The sequence below is a fragment of the Nanorana parkeri genome, unplaced genomic scaffold (assembly GCF_000935625.1).
Source record: "Nanorana parkeri isolate BGI_ZX_2015 unplaced genomic scaffold, ASM93562v1 scaffold314, whole genome shotgun sequence".
Classification (NCBI taxonomy): Eukaryota; Metazoa; Chordata; class Amphibia; order Anura; family Dicroglossidae; genus Nanorana; species Nanorana parkeri.
The window spans coordinates 947,187-971,643 of record NW_017306582.1 but is presented as its reverse complement, the minus strand read 5'-3'; the positions used below and the strand labels follow the sequence as shown (position 1 = coordinate 971,643).

The 24,457-nt window shown below is 44.6% G+C and overlaps 1 protein-coding gene across 2 annotated transcripts in view; it reads right to left on the bottom strand.

Annotated features, from left to right (window-relative positions):
• The window catches only part of PLXNB1 (plexin B1), a 175,959-nt gene that overhangs the window by 21,778 nt on the left and 129,724 nt on the right, over window positions 1–24,457 (bottom strand). For both annotated transcript variants that reach the window (XM_018557973.1, XM_018557974.1), the window contains exons 5-17: window positions 19,919–20,047; window positions 19,503–19,603; window positions 18,373–18,505; window positions 15,459–15,615; window positions 15,157–15,265; window positions 13,728–13,836; window positions 10,133–11,065; window positions 5,962–6,090; window positions 4,295–4,417; window positions 2,887–2,980; window positions 2,633–2,799; window positions 1,507–1,658; window positions 1,173–1,278 (exon numbers count right to left, since the gene is read on the bottom strand). In XM_018557973.1, coding sequence (XP_018413475.1) covers window positions 1,173–1,278; window positions 1,507–1,658; window positions 2,633–2,799; window positions 2,887–2,980; window positions 4,295–4,417; window positions 5,962–6,090; window positions 10,133–11,065; window positions 13,728–13,836; window positions 15,157–15,265; window positions 15,459–15,615; window positions 18,373–18,505; window positions 19,503–19,603; window positions 19,919–20,047 — 2,442 coding nt within the window. The remainder of the gene's footprint in view (window positions 1–1,172; window positions 1,279–1,506; window positions 1,659–2,632; window positions 2,800–2,886; window positions 2,981–4,294; window positions 4,418–5,961; window positions 6,091–10,132; window positions 11,066–13,727; window positions 13,837–15,156; window positions 15,266–15,458; window positions 15,616–18,372; window positions 18,506–19,502; window positions 19,604–19,918; window positions 20,048–24,457) is intronic.

Sequence of the window (24,457 nt, the reverse complement as noted above, 5' to 3'; positions counted from 1 at the left end):
ATTTACTGTATTTGAAGCTCTTCTTTGTAACACCAGGTGGCAGCAGAGTACAGATGGAAAATGGAATGCCAGCACTACAGTCCCTGGATTGTTATAACATTCAGTTCACTAAGCTGTACCACATGGATTATTGCCAGAAAGTGTTTCATTTTTTGGCATTAGTTATTTATTTTCTGCTCTACTGAAAATAACTGTTGCAGTAAATCCCCCATAATTATAACTTAGTGAATTAAGACTACAGAAAAAAGAAATCTTGACAAAGCATGTATTATTTCTAGTTCTGCCCAAACTGCACTAAAAAAGTGGAAAGCTCGCCTTCATCCCTTAACACCTTTATCCCCTCTGGTGATCAGTTGGCTTCTACCACTCGAAGCTCCTTGGCTTTTTTTCCAGGCACAATGCAGCCATGGAAAAGTGACAGAACTATGACCACCAGACCAGAACCATGGTGTCTGATGGACCCAGGCGGTCGCTATGGGGCCCGGGCACAGGGGGGCCCAGCCAGGGCATCCCTCTGATGCCTTGTGGGCCGCTATGGCATGTAAGGGTGCTGGCTGTCACTGACACACCTCAGCAGCGGCGTTTCCCCTCACAGCCGCTGCGGAGCTGTGCCAGTGACAGCCAGCAGCTAAGGCAGAAGAGGCCAGCGTTCGCAGTGAAGGAGGAGGCGGGGCCCGCCTAAGAGCAACCCCGCCTCCTCTTACATTACTGGCCAGCGACCCAAGAGCAGGTGGGGCCAGTGATGTAAGAGGAGGCGGGGCCCATCGATAGAAGAGGAGGCGGGGCCTGGGGACGGAAGAGGAGGCAGGGCCCGGCGACCACGGAGGCAGACAGCGCTGACAGGTAAGAGGTTTGCAGCCCATCTGAGACCCTGCAGAGCCCACTAGAGAGTCTATGGTGGGCTCTGCATGGTCACTCTCAGGTGGGCCGTTTGGTATATCAGGTGGGCTCTGCAAGTGGCATAACTAGCAATCACGGGGCCCCATACAAAATTTTGCTATGGGGCCCTGTGATTTCTAGTTACGCTCCTGGTAGGCTAGGCCCAGTTTTGTTCAGCTATGGTTACACCTGAAGAAGGTTTGGCCATAGCAGGGGAATCACATGCTAAATTTTTTTTTCAATGTTGAGAGATCTTCTGGTGATCATCAGTTATTAGAGAAAGGCGATAATACCTGATAAGTAAACACTTGACTGGAAATGCCTTGTAGTCTTTCAGGAACCTCCACAAGAACATGTCCCGGTCTCTCCGTCCAGCTTTTACCGGATATACACACTATACTGCAGAGGAAAATATGCAATCTGATGAGAAGACTAGAGGGTGAAGTTAATTTAAATTTAGCAACACTTTTACAGCACAGTGACCTGGGGGGTGAAGGATTTACACTCTTAAATGGCCCATGTCAAAAAGTTACCAGCATTGACAGTGCGATACCTAACCCTTCCCCGCCTTTGCTGTGACCTTGGCTGCTAATAGTGAAATCTGCAAATATCTGTTCTATGACTTACATGCTGGAGATCTCATATTTGAGAAAATCCACCCTGCAAGGGATGTTAGCGACAGATACCCGGTCCACGATATCCTCGAGTTTCTGGCCCAGGTTGGAGCCGGTGATGGTGATCCTTGTGCCACCGTCTACTGGACCAGACAATGGCTCAATCTGAAAGAGATCACATGATTCCAACCAGTTACTAGGCTTAGCCATGACTCCATCATAACATCAGATAATAATAAATACATAACAGGATCAGAGAAAGGGAGAAATAAAACATGCTGGTACTTCAGTGCAATGAAGATATAAAGTTATACTGATTTCTGATTGGTTGCTATGGGATTCTGCTCCTTGCACATCACCGCTGCCAAGCCAGAAAAAAAAATGGCAGCAACTCCAAACAATTTATAACTAAAGTAAGGTGAATGTGAAATATGTAAAATTCCCAGCACACTTGCCAGCTAGCCAGCAAAACCCCCCCCCCAAAAAACGTTACACCAGTTCAAACATTTTTAGTTGCACACATTTCCAAATATAGGTGGAAGCCACACTGCCTGGCCAAGGCTCCTCCGTGTAGTGTGGTCCCTATGTCTATCCTATGGGAGCCTCCATCTTGGTGCACACATAGCAATGAATACATTCAGGGCAGGTTTGTATTTAAAGTGGAACTACAACCAAAGCTTTTTTTTCATTTTGGATTTTGGAGTAAGGAAGAGTTATAACCCATCAGTTTTGTTTTCAAATGGTGTGTCCTATTGGGGAGATTATTCTTCACTTCCTGTCCCACAGCCACCACAGGAAGGGAGAAGAAATCTTTTTTTGCAACAGAGTGAGCAGAACTAATGTCCTCATTGGAAGATTTACCCCCTAATCCTGTTCTAGTAACAACTCAAAATGTAGGATTTTCTTTCACTTGGATAATGGTCACCAGGACAAATCGAGAGGGTGAATGTCCCTAGCGGGGACACAGACAGCAATGAAAACCTAAAAGGGGCAAAATGCCATGTGTATGCATTGGGGGCAGTGCTTGAAAAATCAGCCAGCGCAGATCCAATGCATCTGCTGTGCACTAACAAACCAGGAATATCCTAAACCTAACATATGCTCTGTGTTCTCAATGTGCATCTGCTTAATTAACCTACGTTGCGAATTAGTGGTGCAGGGCAGGTGCCCTCCACCTTCTCCGTGCAGGATTGCTGGTACATACAGCTGGGATGTTCCCCTCCGCACCACACACAATTATATTTAGGATCAGCGGTCTGGCATCGGCTACAGTCGGAGTGCCCCACGGAGCAGTTATACAAAATCACTGTAAAGAGAAAAGGACAAAAGTAAGAATCCGGACAAAACAGAGACAGCGGAGCCTTTCAGTCTACACCACACGCAGCTCACTTACCGTGGAGGTCCTCATAGCTGTCTACTCGCATCTCCGGTTCCAACTGCACATAGATCAGGGCATTGAACTCTGGCTGCAGAGCTGAGTAACTATACTACAGCAAGAACATGGAGGAATAAAAGACAAAATGCAAATGTTATTGGTCATGTGTTCACATGCATTCATACTTTATCTCTAAGGAAAAGAGCAGAAAAATATTTAGGTGTCTACAAACATTCCAATGACAGTTGTTGCAGTACCTCCTAGCTGCCTGCTGGTGGTGCTGTGGACTCAATACTGACTTAATGTCGAACTTCAGGGAAATCCGGGGACTCCCCCAACATGGCAAGGGTTAAATGCCCATTTTTCCTAGGGTACCAGTACCAAGCACATATGTTTACCTTATCCCTCGCTCCTCCTTCCGTAGGACTGATCCACCTCAGCCTCTTTTTTTCAGAGCTCCAGCAAGCGGTCGCAGCTGGGACATCACAATTTACAATGCAGGATTATCAATCCTGCATTGTAAGCGAGGACATCAAGGGTCTGCATAGGAACCAGAGCATCAGAGAGAAGAAGGGAGCTGCCAGGGGAGCGAAGGATAAAGTAAGTAAAGTACTTTTTATTGGTACCCTAGGCCAGGGGTGGTCAAACTACAAATCCCATAAGGCATTGCAAGACTGACAACCATAGGCATGTCTCCCAGAGGCAGATGCATGATAGGATTTGTAGTTTCAGCACAGCTGGAGAGCCAAAGTTTGGCTACCTTTGCCCTAGGCAAAAAAAAGAGCACTTGACCCTTGCAGTGCAGTACCCAATGCAAAGGTAGTTTTTTTTCATATTTCCGGAGTTCGGCTTTAAAAGGAATCTGATATCAAAGAATAATGGAGGCTGCCATTGCTCAACTCTCCTATTGAGAATGCTAGTTCCCTGGCTGTCATGCGGATACTTTGATTAATGAGATAGGATAAATAGAGTGATAAGAAACTCTTATAACATTTTCAGACACTCATTGCCATTTCGGATTGAGCAGGGGAGATTTTTGGAAAGGAACCAGCAATGGCCACTTCCGTACTTCTCTTATGACAGAGTCACTTTAAAGTAAACCTGCAATGACAGAAATACGGGAGATGCCATTGTGACCCCCTGAAAATGCATGTTGCCTGACCTTAATCTGCATACTCGCTCCACATGGGCCTCATTGCTGTGAGGTTTTAAAAAAAAATATTCTGCCCACAGCAACTACACTGTTCCAATTAATAGAAATAGACAGAACAATCTGATTAGTTACTGTGGGCAAAACAGACAGTTCTTATTTCAGTCAGGTAAATGGCGCCATTTATGTCTGATGCCGATCCAGTTTTTTGCACCTTTTAAACTGTTTTTGAATGAAGCTGCCCTGACCTCACCTTGACTCGTCACCTCTTCTTACCTGGTGCAGCTGGCAAGTGATATAATAATTGGATTGGTCCTCGGGATCCATTTCCACAAAGGCATCGGTGATCACCCCCCTGCCCTCCAGGATCAGAACACACTCGTAATCCCACTGTGGGTCCTGCAGTGTAAGCACATCAGTTATCATTATAAGGAAAAAGCATCACAAAACATAAACATTGACTAGAAGTGTGCATAAGCCACACTGACATCATTCACTTTACCCCAAAGATGAAGTTTAATCTGCTTATATTTTGCCTTCCCGGGTTCCTTCTTTTCCTTCTCAGTCACATGCTAATGACATTTTTAAATAAAACCTCTAAGCCCTTGGTTCCCAACTGGTGGGTCGCGACACCGTGTTCAGTGGGTCGCCGCATGTCTACCACTTTTCTAGGTGAGAGGCTCCTCTGCTTCCCCCTAGCGCAGCACTGTCAGTTCTCCCGCCGAGCAGCCATTCAACATATGCTGCCCGATGCCGAGTGCCGACTTCAGGTGGGGTGGCCTGGGGCTATGGCCGCGAGAGAGCTCCATGCATCCATATGTACATTGCTTACAGCTCCCATGCATGCCCTGTAGAGGTGCCTGGACTTGAGTGATGTCACATTCTGGCTCCCGGCACCTCTACGGGCGCGCATGGGAGCTGTACAAGCAATGCACATATGGATGGAGCTCCATCACAGCAACGCAGCTCACACTGGACCCCAGCCTGAGGATCCACTCCAGCTCTCGTAAGGTAGGGAGACTGGGTGGATCTTAAAAAAAAATTATGTCTGTGGTTGCATGTGTCAGTGTTTTTGAGGTGCGATAAATGCAGTGTACCATGCAATCGCACCTACCATGTGTTCTGGTGAAGGAGGTGCGTTGCATTGCCATTCATTTGAATGGCACCCCAAATGCACCTCCCAGCCACAGTTCGATCACCTGCATCGGAAAGTGCATCCGCAATGCTGAGCAACTTGGGTCGCGACTTAATGACCGAAGACAAATGTGGGTCCTGAGGTTACACAGGTTGAGAACCACTGCTATACAGGTGAAACTCGAATAATTAGAATATCGTGCAAAAGTAATTGCAGTAAGTGCTGCAAAAGGGGCCCAAACCAAGTACTGAGTACATATGCATGCTTGTACTTTTCAGAGGTCCGATATTGTTCTATGTACAATCCTTGTTTTATTGATTGCATGTAATAATCTACTTTTTTGAGGTTGTGGATTTGGGGTTCTTGGGGTTTTCATGAGCTGTAAGCCATAATCATCACAATTATGACAAATCACAGCTTGAACTATCTTGCTTTGCATGTAATGAGTCTATCTCATATATTAGTTTCACCTTTTAAGTTGCATCAGTGAAATAAATGAACTTTGCACGATATTCTAATTATTCGAGTTTCACCTGTAAGTTATCACATTGCTTACATAAAGGGCACCTCCATAGAGTGAAAAAAATTATCAGAAACATATTAAGCTGGATTATGTGCCAGCCTTAAACAGGGCACAGTGATGATGTCATCACTACTTTTACAAAGGTATGAAAAGGCATTTGGTGCACACAAAGTGGATTTATATCCTTTACTGGAACCTACTGGTCCCAATAAGCAGAAGATGGCCGAGGCTGGCACACAAAGACGCCATTACTATCCCCGTCACCAGTACAAAACACTGGAATACCTGATAATGATGAAAGTTCTTCCCAACTAACGTTATCTTTCGTTCCACATTGACGGGCAGTAAGGATGGGCTGTGAATGCTGTGCACACAGGGGCAAGCTTCGGGCCCCACATAAGGTCCTCCATTGTTCTACAAGAAAAAAAAATCACATATTGGTAACACAAAGACAACAGAAAATACCTTTTACTGTTATCTGTTCAGCAGACTCTAAGCTGCTGATCATTCTATTGTGCTAATAAAGGGAAACTATAGTCGTTTAGGGTAAGAAAACATTTTTTTTAATTTCTTTGTATGTTTACATGTTTTTAAAACTGATTTTATATTTGTATATCTGCTTTTTTTTGCTATTTATATATGTATAAAAAATCCTTAAACATTTCAAGACCAACCATGCTTTCTGTTTAAGGCTGAACTCCAGGATAAGCAAATATTGTCTAAATAGAAGCGTCATGTGTGTTCTTCCCTAAATCTTGGTGAGCTTTGTGTATTTCTTCCAGATCTGTGCAGTAGTCCAGTGTGACACTTGGAGCTTCCTGTAATAAAGACCGGTCACTGCTGCTCTCTCCTTGTGCAGGGTGACTGGTCTTGTTTCCGTTCCCCTCCTGTAATAAAGACCGCTCACTGCTGCTCCTTGTGCAGGGTGACTGGCCTTGTCTCCGCCCCCCTCCCGTAGTTTTCTGCAGGGAGCATGTAGTGGGTGGAGCCTGCTGGGCCCCTCCCACAGCTCTGCTCATTCTATGTACAGCACAGTGATGATTTAACAATGTAAGATAATATCTGAGTTTGCAAACACACACAGCGGATTTATTTTCTTTGTGGCTACTGAGGGATATATTTGAATGAAGGTTTTTGTGCCCGGAGTTCAGATTTAAATCAGCTAAATACACTCGTGGTGCATTGAAACAAAAGGTGTTCAAAGTCTTCCAGTTTGTTTCATTTAGACAAAAGTCACAGCCTGATTAGAAAAGCCTGTCTCCTGCCAGCACATTGCAGAAAAAGACCCTTGCTCTGTCTGTAGAAGTGGTCTCTCTGAAGAGGTCCAACAACCTCCCGCTGAGTCAAAGCTAGAGTTCATCAATCAGCACGGAGCACTTCCTGATTGCAGAGGTATAGGTCTGATTCATGTCAGACCTCTGCAGAGAGACCACTGCTTCCGCAAGGAGAGCAAGGGTCCTTTTCTGAAGCAAACTAAGGGGACAGACTTTTCTCAGGCTGGGCTGCTTTCTAAAAGACATGAACTTCTGATTTGATGCAAGTGGAATGTAATTGTCTGATTTAAACTGAAAGTTCAATTGGACTTTAAAGTGGAGCTGAAGCCAAAACATTTTTTTAGTGATGGATAGAAGAGATGGGTTAGAAAACTTGACTCCTGGGGTTCGCTCATTCCTGGCTATACCTCTCTATATAGGGTATCAGCTCCCACTGTTCTGAGTGGAAGAAGGTCTAGCATAGGGGTGGGCAAAATCCGACCCTCCGGCTGTGGTGACACTACAGATCCCACCATGCATCTGCCTCTGGGAGTCATGCCTGTGGCTGTCATAGTCTTGCAATGCCTCATGGGATTTGTAGTCGCACCGCAGCTGGAGTGCCGGAGTTTGCCAACCCCTGTCTAGAACAACCTCATGTTGGCGCATAGACATTTTCCATTACCATTCTCTTCTATGCTCTCTGTATTGACAGGATCTTCCATTAATAATGTCTCAGTTCCTAACTTCAACCCAGGGAGACCGACTTCCTAATTCAACACAATCCCTGACTACAACCTCACTAACATTGTCCTTGAGCACCATCTCTCATCAGTGCCGCGCCAACTGGCACCGCTTAAGTTCAGAGCTTCACAGCAGTGGGACGTGAATGCCAGAGAGATCTCAAATAATGTGTCCCGGCTGATAATTGTACCCAGCGTGAGCCAGCTGGCTTCCCCGCAAAGCCTTCAATATGTTAACGATTCTTCACAGAGGCTCAGCCAAGCTGGAGACAGACCTTTGTACGCGCTGGTATTATCAATTAAACGCTCGTTCTTACAAGGGAAGAAAAAACTTTGACTAAACTTGTCCCATAAATCTAGAGTTCCCAACCTTGATACTTGCTGTAGAGGGCTCTCCGTATAATTCTGCCGTAGCTAAAGGGAGCTTTTACTGAAATTAGAACTTTTAAAGGTTAGCGAATGCGTACTATGGTCAAAATGAAAAATGTTGCACTTATAACAAGGGAATGGAAGCAACCTACCAAATGAATTTATAATTCTGGTATTTATCTTGTCCTCTAGCCTGCCCTACTATTGAGATCCAAAGATAGGTGTCCTGACTGCACAGTTAAAGCAAAAAACCTATGAGTCCATTCATGTTGAAATGAAATGAAACATTAAGGGGTCTATTTATAAACAATTCGCAGAGCAATTCTCCTTGTGAATCTTTGCAAAAGTTCAATTTGTGAAAATTGAGGCAAAAACAAACGTTCCAGGTATATTTTCTTTTTAGGTTGAATGTAATGTTATGTAATTCTGCATTATGCCCACTAGATACTTATTTCCTGTGCTCCTCGACTCCATCTAGTGGCCATTAAACAGTATTACATCTGACCTGAGAAGATAATATACTTAGAACGATGTTTTTGCCTCTATTCACAGCCTTTCGCCATGTGAAATGTTTAAAAAAAGTAAAATATGTCACCAGCACTATATGGTTCAGTCTTCAAGCAGTGATCATTTTATTGATGCACGCACGTCTTGTCACATTGCAACGTTTCGGGGCCACTCAGGGTCCCTTCTTCAGGCATGAGTGTCCCCGAAATGTTGCAATGTGTGTGCATCAATAAAATGATCACTGCTTGAAGACTGAACCATGGTGTGCTGGTGACATACTTTACTATTTGGATCTGAAGTGGCGCCATCCGCAGTCACTACAGCACCCACCACAAGGGTCATACCTGTAAGGAGTGCGGTAGGACTCTTTTGCATTTTGTTTATAAATAGACCCCTAAGAGTAGAATAATTCCTCAAGGGGCCACAATATGTCAACTGAGGGCCACACTTCATTCCAGAAAAAAAACTATGGCTCTTTGGCAAAATTATAGTGACATTTACTTTGAAAAAAGGGGCCATAAACATGCCCTGAAGTATTCAGCTTCACAATTATGTAGGGAAATTTAGCCGTCAGGATTCGGTTAGAATCCTTAAAGTGAACCTGTGCCCAGACTATGCACACTAAAGTGCCTGGTGGCCTGAGGAAGAGGGCATGCCCCAGAAACACGTTAGCCGCGAAAACGGACGCCAGGCTGTGAGGCGGCATGCCAGCTAGCTGATCGGCAGTGCCTGTGTTATTCTTTTCACAATACGGGTTGTACACTTCCCACACTGGAGGAGAGTTATATGTGCTGTACTGTTGATGCCTTTTTGAGTATGTTTGTAATATCTAGGGCAAATTAATAAAGCGATTCTTCACATGGTTGGGCGCTCTCTGCCTGTGCTTTATCCTGGCCTTATGCACACTAAAGTATTGATATATATGGATCAAGCAGTAAAAACACTTTAAAACAAGCCCTCTGTTGTACTGATGTTGATAATTGTTGTAGATAATTGGATTAATTACAATGCTCACCAACTATGACAACCTTTTCAAAATGATAGACTAACAGAAAGTGACAAGTGTCTGTGGGAAAAGCCCAGTTAAGTTACAAAGTATCAAGTATGGGTGGAACTCTCCTTAAAATATCTGCTGGTGCTAAGTACAACCTAATTGTCCCATGTGAGGCCAGCCATACACGGCTTGATCTTTTGAGATCAATTGATGCACGTGATCCATTGATCCACAACTATCAGGAATCATGGCAGGAACACAATCTCCATTGCCAGCTATTGTATTCAGCAGCCGCCATGGCTGGTTGAATACCCAAACAGTGACTGCAGCTAATAGAATGCAGTCAATGTTTGACTAATAATTTCCACCCGGCTCAGTAGAGTTATAAATCGACTTTTGTCACACTAGGTGTCACTTGCACAACCACCTACGGCTTGAACTTCAACTGATCCAGCAGGAATTGGCTGAAATTCAAATCGCATATGACCTGTCTAAGGCAACGGAAGAGATGCTAACTGCACAGAACAAAACCTTATATACTTGTTTCCTTTTGAATATAATCAGATTGTCTTTTAGATTCTATCATTAATTACCTCTGTGTCTATCATAAATTCGGCAAATCCCAAAGAATCAGCCTGATAATCCAGATCTGGTTCGATTATAGACGGAAACTGGGGTGAGACACCTTCCACGTCTCCATCCCCAGAGAGGATAGTGGACGCCGAGAAGGAAGATGTATCATTATCCATGTTGGTCAAGTCCACCCAGTCATCTGCCTCTGTATGATCCAAGTTCTCTTTGGTACTGCCCACCATAACTACTGTGGGCGGCTCTTCTGAATACGGAACCTCCGTTTCAAGGTCTTCAGGAAAATCTGGTACAGATGGCACAAGAAAGGTTTCATTTGTGGCTGGATGAGGTGGAACAGCAGATGTAAAATCCTCTGATGTTGGAGGGAGTGTGGTGGGAGCAAATGTAATATCTCTTTCGCCATCAGACACGGTGGGAACTGGGAGCAGTGGAGGAACTGTAAAGTCGCTGGGTGTGGTGGGACTTTCAGTTGTCCAAATCCCTTCAGCTTCACCAGAGTCGGGAGTGGTAGGAAGGACCTCATCATCAATAACAACTGGACTTGTAAAAACATCCTCAGGCAGAGTGGTTGGAATTGTTGTGGGGACACTGGTTGGCACTTCTGTTGGAGGCTGAGTGGTCACTTCTGGAGTCAAGTCCTCGGTTGTAGGCATCACTGTGGTTGGTTCTGCTGTGGTTGGCTCCGGAGTTGTCACTATGGTTGTGATGATAATGGTGGTTGGCACAGTGGTGGGGATTGGTGTAGGTGTAGTCACTACAACAGGCAGTGTTGTACTTTCAGTGGTCGTGGTGGTAGAAGTCTCGGGGGTTGGACTAGGTGTACTTATTATTACTGTTGTTGTTGGAGTCGGGGTGGTTGGAATGACTTCAGGTGTTGGCTCTGGTTCTGGCACAGTTACAGGAGGAGTAAATACATCTGGTGCTGGATTTTTCTCCTAAGACAGAAAGAATAAAACAAAGGACATATTATAGGATAAGAGCAAGATTTAACATTTCTTTCACTGCTGCACTCCTCCTTCTATTTAACATAATGTGGCACTTATGACAGGCTCTCTCCATCACCTGCTTCTCTAATGGCTTCCCGTCACCTCCAAATCCCCCCTCACATCATGAAACTGCTCCTACCACATGAAGCTTTGTCTTCACCAAATCACATGACAGTTTGGCAGCGCACTGCAACCACCAAAATAAATGCATTCATCTTCTGTAATATTCTGAGCTTCTGGAAATTTCTGCTTCTTGAATAAATCATTACTCTAAAATCCTTTACCATACTTCCCCTGCCCACAACAAGATGCTAACAGCCCTTTATTGTACAACAGAATGTATAAATCATCTGATTGGCTATACAAACATCAATCTAATAAACATGATTTACTTAAAAAGGACAATTTAAGGCTGCTCATAAATATAAGAGGGCAGTCAGATTCTCAGGCCAGGTAACCTAAAGAGCAGTCCATGGACTTGCAAGGTTGGCTCTGTAGATCTAGCAGATTAATGTCAATGCAGATGGAAGGTGGTGACTGAAGCAGACAGATGCTGCCAACACCACTTAGCTTAGAGATGAACAATAGAGCTCGGAACAGGTTTCCTAAATTGTCTTTTGATCAATTTCTCCCCAGAGAAGCATAGATGAGAGGGTGTCTACCAGCATAAACATCAGCTTGTCACGGGAGATATCTATTGGCTTGTGTCTAAGTCCATTTTATACTTAAGGTGGACCTTTTCATTCCCCAAGATTCTAAACATAGCTGTGGCTTCATAATCAGCTCCATCAGCTGTTTTATAGGCTCTCCTTTTTACTCCCCAAAGTGTAGAGACTAAAAAGCGCTGCCACTGATATGCAAATTCTGAGTTTTCGTTTAAAGTCAAAAGCTAAGCACCTCATCTCCATCTCTAACCGCCCCCCTGGCTGCAGATGTATGTAGAGAGCTACAACATGTCACAGGAAGGGCAAAGGTGTCTTTGACATGCAAGCTATGACTGTCAGGCTGGCTTCATCTTCTCTCTTACACTGTATATAAGTCAAGATAGCCGAGCCCAGTGGGGAATAATTGGGTCTCGTCAAACAGCTTTTGTTCGCATTAACCAGTGAATTGTTTGTCAGCGGAATATTAATATATGGTAATAGTGGCAAAGGAAAGCATTGCCTTATAGTCAAATTGAACCTTCTGTAGTATATGTTAAGGCAAAACCTTTTTTTTTTTTACATTTGGATAATGTTTGAAAGGATTAAAACCTATATTAGGGTTTTATTGACATCTATGTCTTTGTTAGGTAGATCCACCCTCTCTGTTTGTCCCAGTGGCCACTGTCAGTAGGACTGAAAGTGAAGAAGAATCCAAAATTTTGAGTTGACAACCGAACAGGAATAGAGGAAGTTTCCAATGTGGACATCTGTTCTGGTGACTAGTGATGGGCTCGGGCGTGTTCGCAGCTCCACGTGCCGAGCCCGCCAGGAAGCTGACAGCGCCAATCACAGGCAATAAGACATATCCCGATCTATGCAGCGGTGGACCGGGATAATGTCTCAGTACCTGTGATTGGCGCTGCAGCGCTGTCAGGCGGGCTCGGCACGTGGAGCTGCGAACACGCACGAGCCCATCATTACTGGTGACAACCGGCTAAGAGGAGGTACCTACAGGACAGGAAGTGATATCTCTTAAACAGGACACAGATGGCAAAAACAAAACTGACAGGGATTTTAACCATTCTCAACTTATCCAAAATGCAAAAAATGCTTTGACTTTAGATAAACTTTAAATTGGCTAAATACATTACAAGTATAATTATTTGTTACAGGTATTTATATATACAGCTCCAACAATTTACTGAACATTCACATCAGTCCCTGCCCTCAATGAGCTTACAATCTAAGGTGTCTACTGTACACGCATGCAGGGCCAATTCAGACAGGAGCCAATATACCTACCAGCATGTCTTTGGAAGTGGGAGGAAGCTGGAGTACACGAGGGGAAACCCAAGCAAGCACAGGGAGAACAGGCAAACTCCATGCAGAGAGTGTCCTTCCCGGGATTCAAACTGGAGACCTTCAGTGCTGCATTACAGAAGTGCTAACCGCTAAGCCACTGTGCTGCCCATATTATAGTAAAAGGAGTGCAAAGTCTTGGAGTTTATCTCCTTTAGGAAAGAACCACGTCCCCTGCTGAGTCAGAGCCACATAGGTCTCACTCAGTATGCGGTTTGTCAGACCGCTGCAATGATACTGCTGCTTCCCCAGAAAAAGTAAGGGTACCACTCTGCAGCATGATGGCACTGGGACTGGCTTTTCTACTCAGGCTGTGGCTGCTCCTCACCTTTTGATGTACTTGGAATGTATTTAGCGGATTTAAACTGACAGCTCAATTGGGCTTTAAGCACACAAGCAAGCAGGAGGGGAAGACTGACTATACCAATGTGCTCTGATCCTACCTGAAGTATAAGAACAATCTTTAAGTTGCTCTTTTATGAGGATTAGACATTCTGTGTTATGTAGAAGATAATAAAAATGCAAACCACCGGAGTTAGGATAGGATGGAAAAGCTACGTTGACTAAAATTAAAATATACTTCGTAGAGAAAACCACAGCAAACTTACCACTTTATTACGAATGATGGTACCTTCTTCACACGTGTCTTTATGAGTGCAGACATGCTGATGGATACACCAATTACAGCCCCACTCACTGCTCACACAGCCACGGCACCTGAGGATATACAACAAATAGTTTGCTGGTTTCAGGACTATCGCATTAAAACAAAAAGGCACACAAAGCGCAGCAACCAATCAGGAATGATCTTTCTGAGTCTGGACTACGCAAGGGTTAAAACCTCTGACAGGGTATTCTTTTGTTGTCTGTGTACCAAGGGGGTCATTTTCTCTTTACTTCCTGTCCCAGGGATGCAACAGGAAGTTAGAGGAACTCAAAGTGAGGGGAATTCTACTCTTAAGACAGCTGTCCCTGGAATAGGTGTCCCCAGTGGAAGATTTCACTTCATCTGTTGTGCTGGGGACAACTCTAACATTTTGGATTTGCCATCGCTTTCTTTCTCGATGACAACGGCCATGAGTACAAATAGAGGAGTGAATCCACCTATGAGGATAAAAACTTGACAGAGGGTCTGACGCTTTCCCACTCTATTTAAAACTTGAAAGTTTTGCCTAGAAAAAGGCTTTAAAAAAATAAATAAATAGAAATCAGATTGGTTGCTATGGGTTAATGTACTCTGCACTAACCTTGAACAGCCCTGCACAACCTTCCAGGCTGGGCTGTGCGTTAGCTGTGCATGGTTGTTGCTCACTGCATTCATTCCTAGGTATGGAGCTGTACCGCTATGGATGGCTGTGTGCCTCATAAGCATGGTCCCATTTATAGGAACTAATATGGCGATTTGCATGCAAGTGCAGTTGACGCACAGTCTGGCTAGCACTATTTACAATGGTGTTGGGCAAGGTCACACAGTGAAGATCTAAAGAGCAGGACTGAAGGTAAGACCTTAACAATGGAGGATAAAAAGGAGGCGGAGACGGGGGGGGCTATAAGGTTGAGTTCACATGGGTGGCAGCCTACACAGACCACTGACTAGCGATCAGTGGTGGATCATTTTACAGAGGGCAGTGGAGCAGCGGCCGTCTGGCTTTCAGGAGATACTGCCGCCTCCTGAATGCAGTTTTTTTTAACCCCAAAGGGGAGTTTCTATTGCACCATTCTGCAAGCACGTACCTGTGTGGTTTAATAACTGCAATGGTTGCCTTTGTCAAACAGCACCGCCTGCCGAATGTGACTTACTATATTGCAGCATTGAGGCTGCGGGCATGTATACAGTTCCATTCAGCCGCAGTGCTGACATTGCAGTAGGTGACAAAGTGGTTGTAAAAACCGCAGAACAACAGCCTGGTTTTACTGCCCCCTTGCCAACTGTGTAAACAAGGCCTAAAGAACAACGTCACTGAAAGTAAAGTTGTCCTTTAGGCAACAGTAATACTGATGGAAGTGTAACAAAAAGCAGGGACATGTAATACTCACGGGGCTGATTTATAGAGCTGAGCCACGGCCATACAGTCGTAAAAGGTAAACTCCGCGGTGGAAATGACCACGTCTCCAAACCGAAGCAGTAGCTGCACACGCACATGATCTAAGGTGATGTAAGATGAAAAAGTTGCATGCTTATATATTTATAATACTATACTATGCACGTGCACTATACTGTATATCTATACTGTATATCTCATCATGCAGAACCATTTTTGTACACGTTGCAGCTATAAAAGACGCAGTCACTCTTATCCCATCAGCTCCAGCTCCTCTCCATCCTTTGCCACACTGACCTGTCCCTGGCTTGATCACAGGGGCCTTGCTGGGGTCCGGTGATGGGCACATAACCCCGGACTGTGTCCTGACCGCACGGCTCTCAAAATCCTCAAAGAAACAGGAGTAAGACTCGTCCTGGTACAGGGTGGGCAAGTCTGGAATCGTCAGGAAAATCTGTAAATGCAAATGGGTTTACGAGATGTTAAATATGCTGCTAATAGCCGTTGTGTGAGCACTTGGAGATATATCGATTAACTAAAACCGATAATACTACATGTAATGGATTCAATTAAGAATGACACTTGACAAGCAATAACAATGATGAGAGACTAGAGGGAGGCAAAGCAATCTGTCATGCAGTGCAGGATTGCCAAAAAATTACACAGGCATGGCAAAAGGCTTAAAGTGACCCTGTCATGAGAGATGGGCAGGGCTGCCATTTCTGGTCTCCTTTTGAAAATGATAGCTGCCTGACTGTCATGCTGACTTTGTCACTGATCCCCAACAACTATGCCGCATGTGGTATCAGTCAAGTCTGAATCTGCATAGTTGTTGGTGAAGTGACTCAATTAGATGAGCCCGATGGCCAGGCAGCTGGTTTAAATGACTTTACTGTTTTGCTTCCGATAATAGCATGCAATAACAAGAAATCTGATCATCATTTGGAAAATATGGCCAAATGATTGGTTCAGAGCAAAGCAATTTTGGAAGATGTTAAGAAACCCCTTTGTAATGGACAGACATATTCCCTTTACTATGCAGAAAATGGAAAGAAGCTTTAACTAGGGTTGCACCACATCCATCTGTCAGCCATATTGGAAAGAAGATCTTGGCCTCTCCCGATGGCGTACAAGTAATTTGAGGACAGAGCGGAATTAGAGGAAATCTTCTTGCAGGATGGAGTTAGCATATAGGGCCTTTGTTTTTGGTCTCCATTCTGTAATCCTTTTATAGCAATCCACAACCCTCCCGCTAATCTTATTCATATGGGATAATCCTATTAGACAACAAATATATAAAGGCCAGTAACAGATCGTAATATATTACACATATAAGTGACAAGATACACAAACAGATTACTCCTAACCCTCATGGATTATACTGATTTACAGGTCTCAACTGTATTTTCACTTTTGCAGCCAAATTGGGATAACACCTACTTTATATTTGCTATATGTTCCCATTCACATTACGTAACTCTATAATAAATCCAGAATTTGTACTTACTCTTTCTTTCTTTCTGGAAAACTCTAAAACTGAAGTTTTTCCAATCTCTGTAATTTCAAGGAGGGAGCTGAGGCGTTAACGTTTACCATAATTAACCATGTCTGTACTGTGCTGGCAGATCTCTTGTCACTTCAAGACTAGATTTGAACACTGTCTGTCCCAACCAAAGGCTAAACGTCTAGAATATTGGATTCTTGCATTGTATGTTAATGAGAAGAAACTCAGTTTGTCTTGGGCACAGACTCACTCACAAACTGTTTAGATTAGTCTGCAGTCTGCCCGACGGCCTGCTAAAAATCTAAAAGGTGAGAAGTATGTTTTTAAAGAATTATTTTTAGGTATGCTGCGTAAATGGGAACACATAACAAACATATAAAGGTGGTTTCAGAAATGTGTCTGCAAAAGTGGAAAAACACTTTAAAGGACAACTCCAAACAAAAGCAATATTACATTTTTGGGTGGCTGCCGGCAAGCTGAAACACATGCTGGCTTATTTATTGGTCGGGATTGACATATTTCCAGCACCATTCCCAGTTCCACCCAACTGCAGACTTTGTCAATCTTCCCCGGTGAAAGAATGAACAGATTACTGGAGAATCTAGGAGAGGGAGAGGGTGACACCTGCGTTGGGTTGGACAGAGATCCAAACTAACGCAGTGAAATCTCACCATTGAAGTCTCTAAGACAGCCTTTCACAACCAAGGTGCCTTCTGGCTTTGGCAGGGGTGCCTTTACATTTTGCTAGGGGGGTACTCTGATGTGAAGGGGGAGCTTCTGATTTGAAAGGGGGAACTCTGATGTGAAAGGGACTCCTGATGTGGGGGGGGGGGATCTAATGTATAGGAGGGATTCTGATGTGAAAGGGACTCCTGATGTGGGGGGGGGGGATCTAATGTATAGGAGGGATTCTGATGTGAAAGGGACTCCTGATGTGGGGGGGGGGGATCTAATGTATAGGAGGGATTCTGATGTGAAAGGGACTCCTGATGTGGGGGGGGGGGATCTAATGTATAGGAGGGATTCTGATGTGAAAGGGTGCTCCTGATGTGAAGTGGGGTGTTAGATGTGCAAGGAGCAAACTCTGATATAAAGGGGGCTCCTGATTTGGAGGGGGGGGGGGGCATCTGATGTATAGGAGGGCATCTGATGTGAAAAGGGGCTCCTAATGTAAAGAGGGCTTCTGATGTAAAATGGGGGACTATAAAGTGAAGGTGGTAACTCCACTCCTTTTTGCCTGGGTTCCTCCCTCAAAAGCCATACCACACCCTTGTCCAGGAAAAGGGTTTGGTATTGTTATTGAGGGGATGGACGGACCACAGGTCATTTTTTAAATTTTACACTGGGTGCCTCGAGATTTGCATTTAAAAGGTGCTGTGACTAAAAAAAGGTTGAGGAATGCTGCCCTGGGAGATGTAAGAAGCCAGACAATTCAATCCAACAGTTGCCAACCAAAACTGAAACAGCAGTCCTGTTTGGCATCAATGTTTGATGACTATGTTCAACATTTATTTAGCCCACAGCAACCAGATTCCAATATCATTAATCCAGTGCGGTTTATAAAGCAAGTATCATGGGCTCTTACAGCACAGTGCCACCTTTACGCTCTACCTTTCACATACACAGGTCCCAAGTGCTCCCTACACCATGAGTAATATTCTGATATCTGCTGTGCTACAGAATTCACACTTTGCTGGATGAGCTTACATTTCTCTTCTCCTCTTTGCTGATGTTTGCCGGGCTCAGAGTTTGCACCGTCAGGCACTGCTGGTTCATATCGTGTGCCCAGAGCCACTGGTTCTTCTCTCCGGAGCGCAGACACTCAAATCGCCGACTACACCTGTGAGCAAAGAGAAAACTCCAGTTAGAATTCAGAGAGCTGAACCTTTGACTGGCTAAAGACTATGCTAGAACCTTTTTGGGCCTTCTACTCTTTCCTGCCCATAAAGCCATTGTTCTTCAATTACAAATCCTGAACTCCCATCGCTGGAAAAACCCCAACCAACACAACTCTGTCACTCTAAAAGGTGCCCTATGAATCTAGGGTTTGCTTGTGTAAACTATGGGAGTGTGGGATGCCTGGCTTGCTTCTCCATCCACCAATTCACCCATATGCATTGATAATGACTGCACCAGACAGATTTGGCCTGAACTCAAGTAACAGGATGGATCTCTTGGATTGGCTCTGTAGTATATATTAATCCCTCACATCCAAATTACATTCCACTTTATTTATTGGAGTGGATTGACCTGATGAGTCGTACCTGATGTTACCGTACCAACTTAATGTTCAGCAATACTACTACAATAATAGAGCATTTGCTCAATTGCTGGGTTTTTCTTTTTGGTCATTGAGTCCAAAACTACCTACTACCAAAGCTTGTGAGTAAATATTTGTAACAATGTTGCTACTGTGAGCAAAGTTCTGGAGCTGCACACCAATTCCAATGTGTAACAACTTTATTGTTTAGCACAAGCACAGACAACTTTATTGTTCAGCACAAGCACCATAGAGACACAACAGGAAGTGAGAGAAAATCTCTCCAAAGGGAGGTTAAATCTTCTCTTTTCCAGCCTGTTTTTCAGGTGTCCACAGTAAACCGTTCCCCCTCATCTGTACCAAATGACTGTACAATTTTGACAGTAGTCAGAAGGATGTATTGAGAGTTTGGGTCTCCCACTGCCGGGAGGGTTGGGGGGGTCACATAAAAAATTACTTTGAGGTAATACGCTGTAATAACTTTGCTAAGTGTTTATTTACTGAAACCTTAATAAAGTTTCCTTTTAGAAGGAGCAATAAAATAAAGTGCATGAATAAAGAAGTTATGATCACTTACTTTCCATGAAGAACGCACCATCCGCAGTACGGATCCCTGGCAGCCAGGCATGAAGTGCAGTCGGTGTGTTGGGAACATTCAGAAAGGGGGACTTTAGTGACCTGAAATAAACATGCAGCATGTCAAAAAAATGAGACGGATTATAAACTCTTTCTTGTGGTATATGTCAAGTCTTCCATAAAAAGTGGAATGCCCTTTTAAAAGAGAACCAGTAATGACTGCGCTAATGCAAGAATCTCTGGAATGGATGGACAGAAATGCTAATCCTTTGGCAGGTAACACATCTCCCATATATGTATTTCATCTGTGTATTTAGCGGTCTGCCTGGAGTTCAGCTATCAGCACACACAGCAATGGGAAGGGCAGACAATCTATATGCGGAAAACTCTCATATAATTCCTTTTGCTTTTCCTTACCGTGGATTGGGTCATGACGTACAGGTTCTTTTGAGGCAGGTCAAAGAGCAGGTCCACTGAAACCGCCGAATTTAACTGAGTTGGGACAGCGGCATACTGCTGTGTATCATTATTGGCTCCCAGATACACCTGAAGATAAAACGAAGGTTATACCGATTAACATAGAACAGGTTGGATCCACGGACTTCATTCAATACGTATAGCTAAGGCTGGCCATACACTTAGGGGTCTGTTTATATACAATTTTCCCTGCGAATATCTGTGGACGCTTGTTTTGTGCAAATAATGGCAAAATTGAATGTTCTTATATTTCCTTTGCAGGGCAAATATATTATGATGTAATACTGTGTTATGGCCACTAGATGGAGCTCATGTACTTGTCCATTATGGCCACTAGATCGAGCTTATATACTTCTCTTCCAATGGGGACAATTGTTCCTGTGTAAACTGTCTATGAGCAGATTTCTCTCATATTGGAAATATATTCTTTCACTTTTCTGTTGAGTCTACAGGACAGGAAGTGAAGTGAAATCTCCCTAATCAGACACAGATGGCAAAAAACAAACAAACCCTGACAGTGGTTTAAACCTTCACTACTATAATCAAAATGAAAACTAAAAAACAAGTTTTGGCTTTAGTATATTTTAACCACCTGCCGTCCGCCCGTTGTATATAAATGGACGGACAGCATGTGCTTGGATGCGGGTTGCCATACATGTACAGTAAAAATGACTGACTGCTGTTACCGCATCTGTGTGGGAGTGCGCAGGCCCCCCCTCCGCGCTGCTGCAGGCTATCCTGGGCTCCTCTGTCCCCTGCGCGGGCCCAGGACCGGCACCGCGGGTCTCTGCACTGAGAGCGGAGGAAGATCAGCACACTTCCACTGGCTGTTCTCCCCTCCGATCACTGAATATGGAAGTGATGTGTATTACGGACACGTATTTACGTTTATATGTGCGTAAACAAAGGGGGGGGACTTAAACATTTTTTGGGGGGGTTACTTTTTTTATATGGGACTTTTATTTTTTTAACTTTTTTTATTTATATATTATTTTTTTTACACTTATTGTTATTGCTATTACATAGGGGGATACATAGGGGGATATATATTAGCAAAGGCACACTGACAGGTCCTCTTTATGGAGACATTAGGGGTCTCTAGGATCCTAATGTCACCTGGGGACCCCAAAAGAAGCTGATGAAGCAGAGATCTGCTTCACCAGCTTCTTCTCTCTGGCTATAGCAGCCAGAGGACTCACAGGTGAATGCGGAAGGGATGTGATACACATCACTTCTGCATTCACAGCACGGAGGGAGATCAGCAAGGAGCTGATCTCCCTCCCTTCTCCTCCTGACGCCCTCCCGAGCCGGTCCCGGGCCGCAGATGGGCTAGCGGATCCTGGGATTGAAGGTGAGGGGTCAGGAGGGGGGGCGGCGGCACTCGAAAAAATCACGCCATACAACAGATCGGCGGCTATAGAGCCGCTGATCGGTTGTATGTGAAACAGCCGTTAACGGCTGTAAAAACGAGCGGGTCTTCCCTGCCCGAGCACGCACGCAGGAAAAGAATGCCGTCTGGAGACGGCAACCCGCCAATGCGAGTCTGCCGTCCGTCCGTTTTTTCTTAACGGGCGGACGGCAGGAGGTTAAACCATCGCCTATACCAAATTTTGGGTGTGGTAGTTTTTTGCGATATCACTGGTGCACGCAATTTTAAGGCTTGACATGTTTGGTGTCTATTTACCCGACGTGACCCCGTCTTTTATATTTTACCCAAAAATTTGGATAATAATAAATATTTCATAACATAACGTAGGGGAAAGGTTTTTTTTCACTACTTTTTTCTTTATATAGTAAAAAAGTAAAACCCCAGTGGTGATTACATGCCACCAAAAGAAATCCCTACCTGTCCCCAAAAAATTACATGAAATTAATTTCAGTATGACGTTGTATAACGGAATAAATGTCAGTCAAAGTACCGCAGCGCTGAATACTGAAAAATGGCCTGGACAGGAAGGGGGTGTAACACCCCGGACAGCAAGTGGTTAAAGTGCATGTAAACCCTGACTCTTATTTGTTCCTTTTTGTCTGTTAAGTATTCCATCGGAAGCATTTTGTTACAATGCAAATAAAATACCTGTTGGACCTGCCAGAAATCTTGTGAGCTGGAACTTCCTGTGCTCTAAGTATGTTCCATTGTTTAGCATGGATGGGGGAATCTATTAGTGTATGGCCAGCTTTCTGCTTTATTACAGGGGTAGGCAACCTTGGCCCTCCAGCTGTGCTTTAACTACAAATCCCAACATGCCTATGCCCCTGGGAGTCATGCCTGTGGCTGTCAGAGTCTTGCAATGCCTCCTGGGACTTGCAGTCCCACAACAGCTTGGGGTGCCGAGGTTGCCTACCCCTGCTTTAATATATCATTTAAAGTCATCACTATGATTTGTATCCCTTATTACAAATTCATTTTAATCATCGGCATCCTGCTAAACTTGGCCACTCGATCAGAAAACAAAAAACATAAATCTGCAACTCCGCCCGGCTGTAAAGGACGCCCGCCCCATCCCTCGCTATTCTTCAGCTCGCTGCTCCCTGTTAACCTGGATCGAAGTAACAAACAATCCATCTTGGAAATAGATGCAACAATCCTGTTCTGAGAGGCTGGTCACGACCTTGAGCTGGACCTTCAATCCCGGACCGCTCCTCCAGGTGGCGCTGCGGCCGCGTCTTTTTAGTAAAGCCGCAGTCAGCGACAGTGTTTTGTCAAATTAGAACACGTATCTCCAACACCGGCAAGGCCACCGTGCTCAGAATGGCTAAGGACCTGCTCGCTCTCTAGCAATTAACTCATAACCCAGAGTGCCGTCCTACACAAGCCTCCATTGTATAACCGGGAAGAAGGGAGAGGGACAAGGTTAGCCGGCAATATTTCAAGTGAAATAAAGTGACTCCGCAGCCTCTGAGCAAATTGAATGCAGCGCGCACCTGAGAGGCGATCCTGACTGCTGGGCGGCAATTATTTTCGCGCTGGGAATGAACTGACGGCGAGTTTAGTAATTGGGTACCCCGCCATTTCCTAACTTTTCTATACCTGGTGTCGCTTTTATGTGATTCCTAAAAGATAACTTTTGGCAGAAATTGTGTAGCTGCTTGAAAAAAATACAATTATTCAAAAGTTATATATAATATATGGAGTTAAAGTGTTACTCCGCCCTTCCCTTCAGTCTTGCACAGTGGTACCGGCTCCTCTCCTGGTCTGAAATGGCTTCCTCTGATTTCACTGCACACTGCGAGCTTCTCATAATGTGCAATAGAAGCTGCAGCAAGTCAGATAGAGCCCATCTCATTTCCTGGCTGGAGGATGCCCAGCATCATCTAGCCCAGCGGTAGGCAACCTCAGCACTCCAGCTGTGCTGAAGCTACAAATCCCATCATGCTACTGCCTCTGGGAGTCACGTCTGTGGTTGTCTGAGTCTTGCAAGGCCTCAGCCCTCGTTCACACCTGAACGTTTTGTAGCGCGTTCTACGCTCGACGAACGCTCTACAAAACGCTCAAACATCTAAATCCCATTGTATTCAATGGGTCTGGTTCACACCTTGGCGTATTTCAGCTTGTCCCTAACGCGCTACAAAACGGCCCACGCCTGAAAAGGTACATGTACTACTTTGGGCCGTTTTTGTTGCGCGTTTCCATTGGGATACAGCCAAGTAGCCCTCGGAAACGCGCGTTCGGTGCGCGATTTTTTTACCGCGAATCGCGGTAAAAAAAACGCGCGACAACCGCGCATATGCAATACGCCTAGGTGTGAACCAGGGCTCATGGAACTTTTAGTTCCACAACAGCTGGCGTGCCGAGTTTGCCTACCGCTGATCAAGCCCTTTTCTCCCCAGTCTGACTGTTCCTGGCCCGCCCCTTTCTTCCATTGGATTTCAGTTCTTTCAATCCTGGAGGCTCAGCATCACATTCAGGGGTTACCTAGTGCGGTCTGCATGCAAACACAACCTGCCTAGGAATGACGAATCCTCCAGACTGACATCCACCTACCAAAGCATTTCGATATTTGCATAACTCCTCCCAAGAGCCAGCCCATTGCTTGCATCAGGGCTGAGGCCTCTTGAGAAAGTACTGAGGCAGGTTGTGGTGATGTTTTCAGAAAGCTATGTAAAGCACCCTGCCAGCCCCTCCCACCAGCCACGATCTTCCTGCATTCCATACAGAAGCATAGGGACCCAGTGATAACATCACTGGTTCTAAAATAATAAGGTATGTAAAGAAAATGTGCTTTATATAGAAATGATATTACCATGTTGATGAGGGTGGAGAGACGGAACCGGGGTAGACAAAATATAAGCAAGTGCAAATGGATTCCCTCTGGTCAGTATGGCTTATGCGCACCTCAAGTTAATATATACGTTTTGAGATGTTGTTTCCTTGTCATGTGATATGAATACATTGAAGGACCCACAGTGGGATTATGATATGTCCAGATCCTGGAGGGCAGAGAGGGGGGTGATTATCAATGCCTTTGGAGGGGGGGG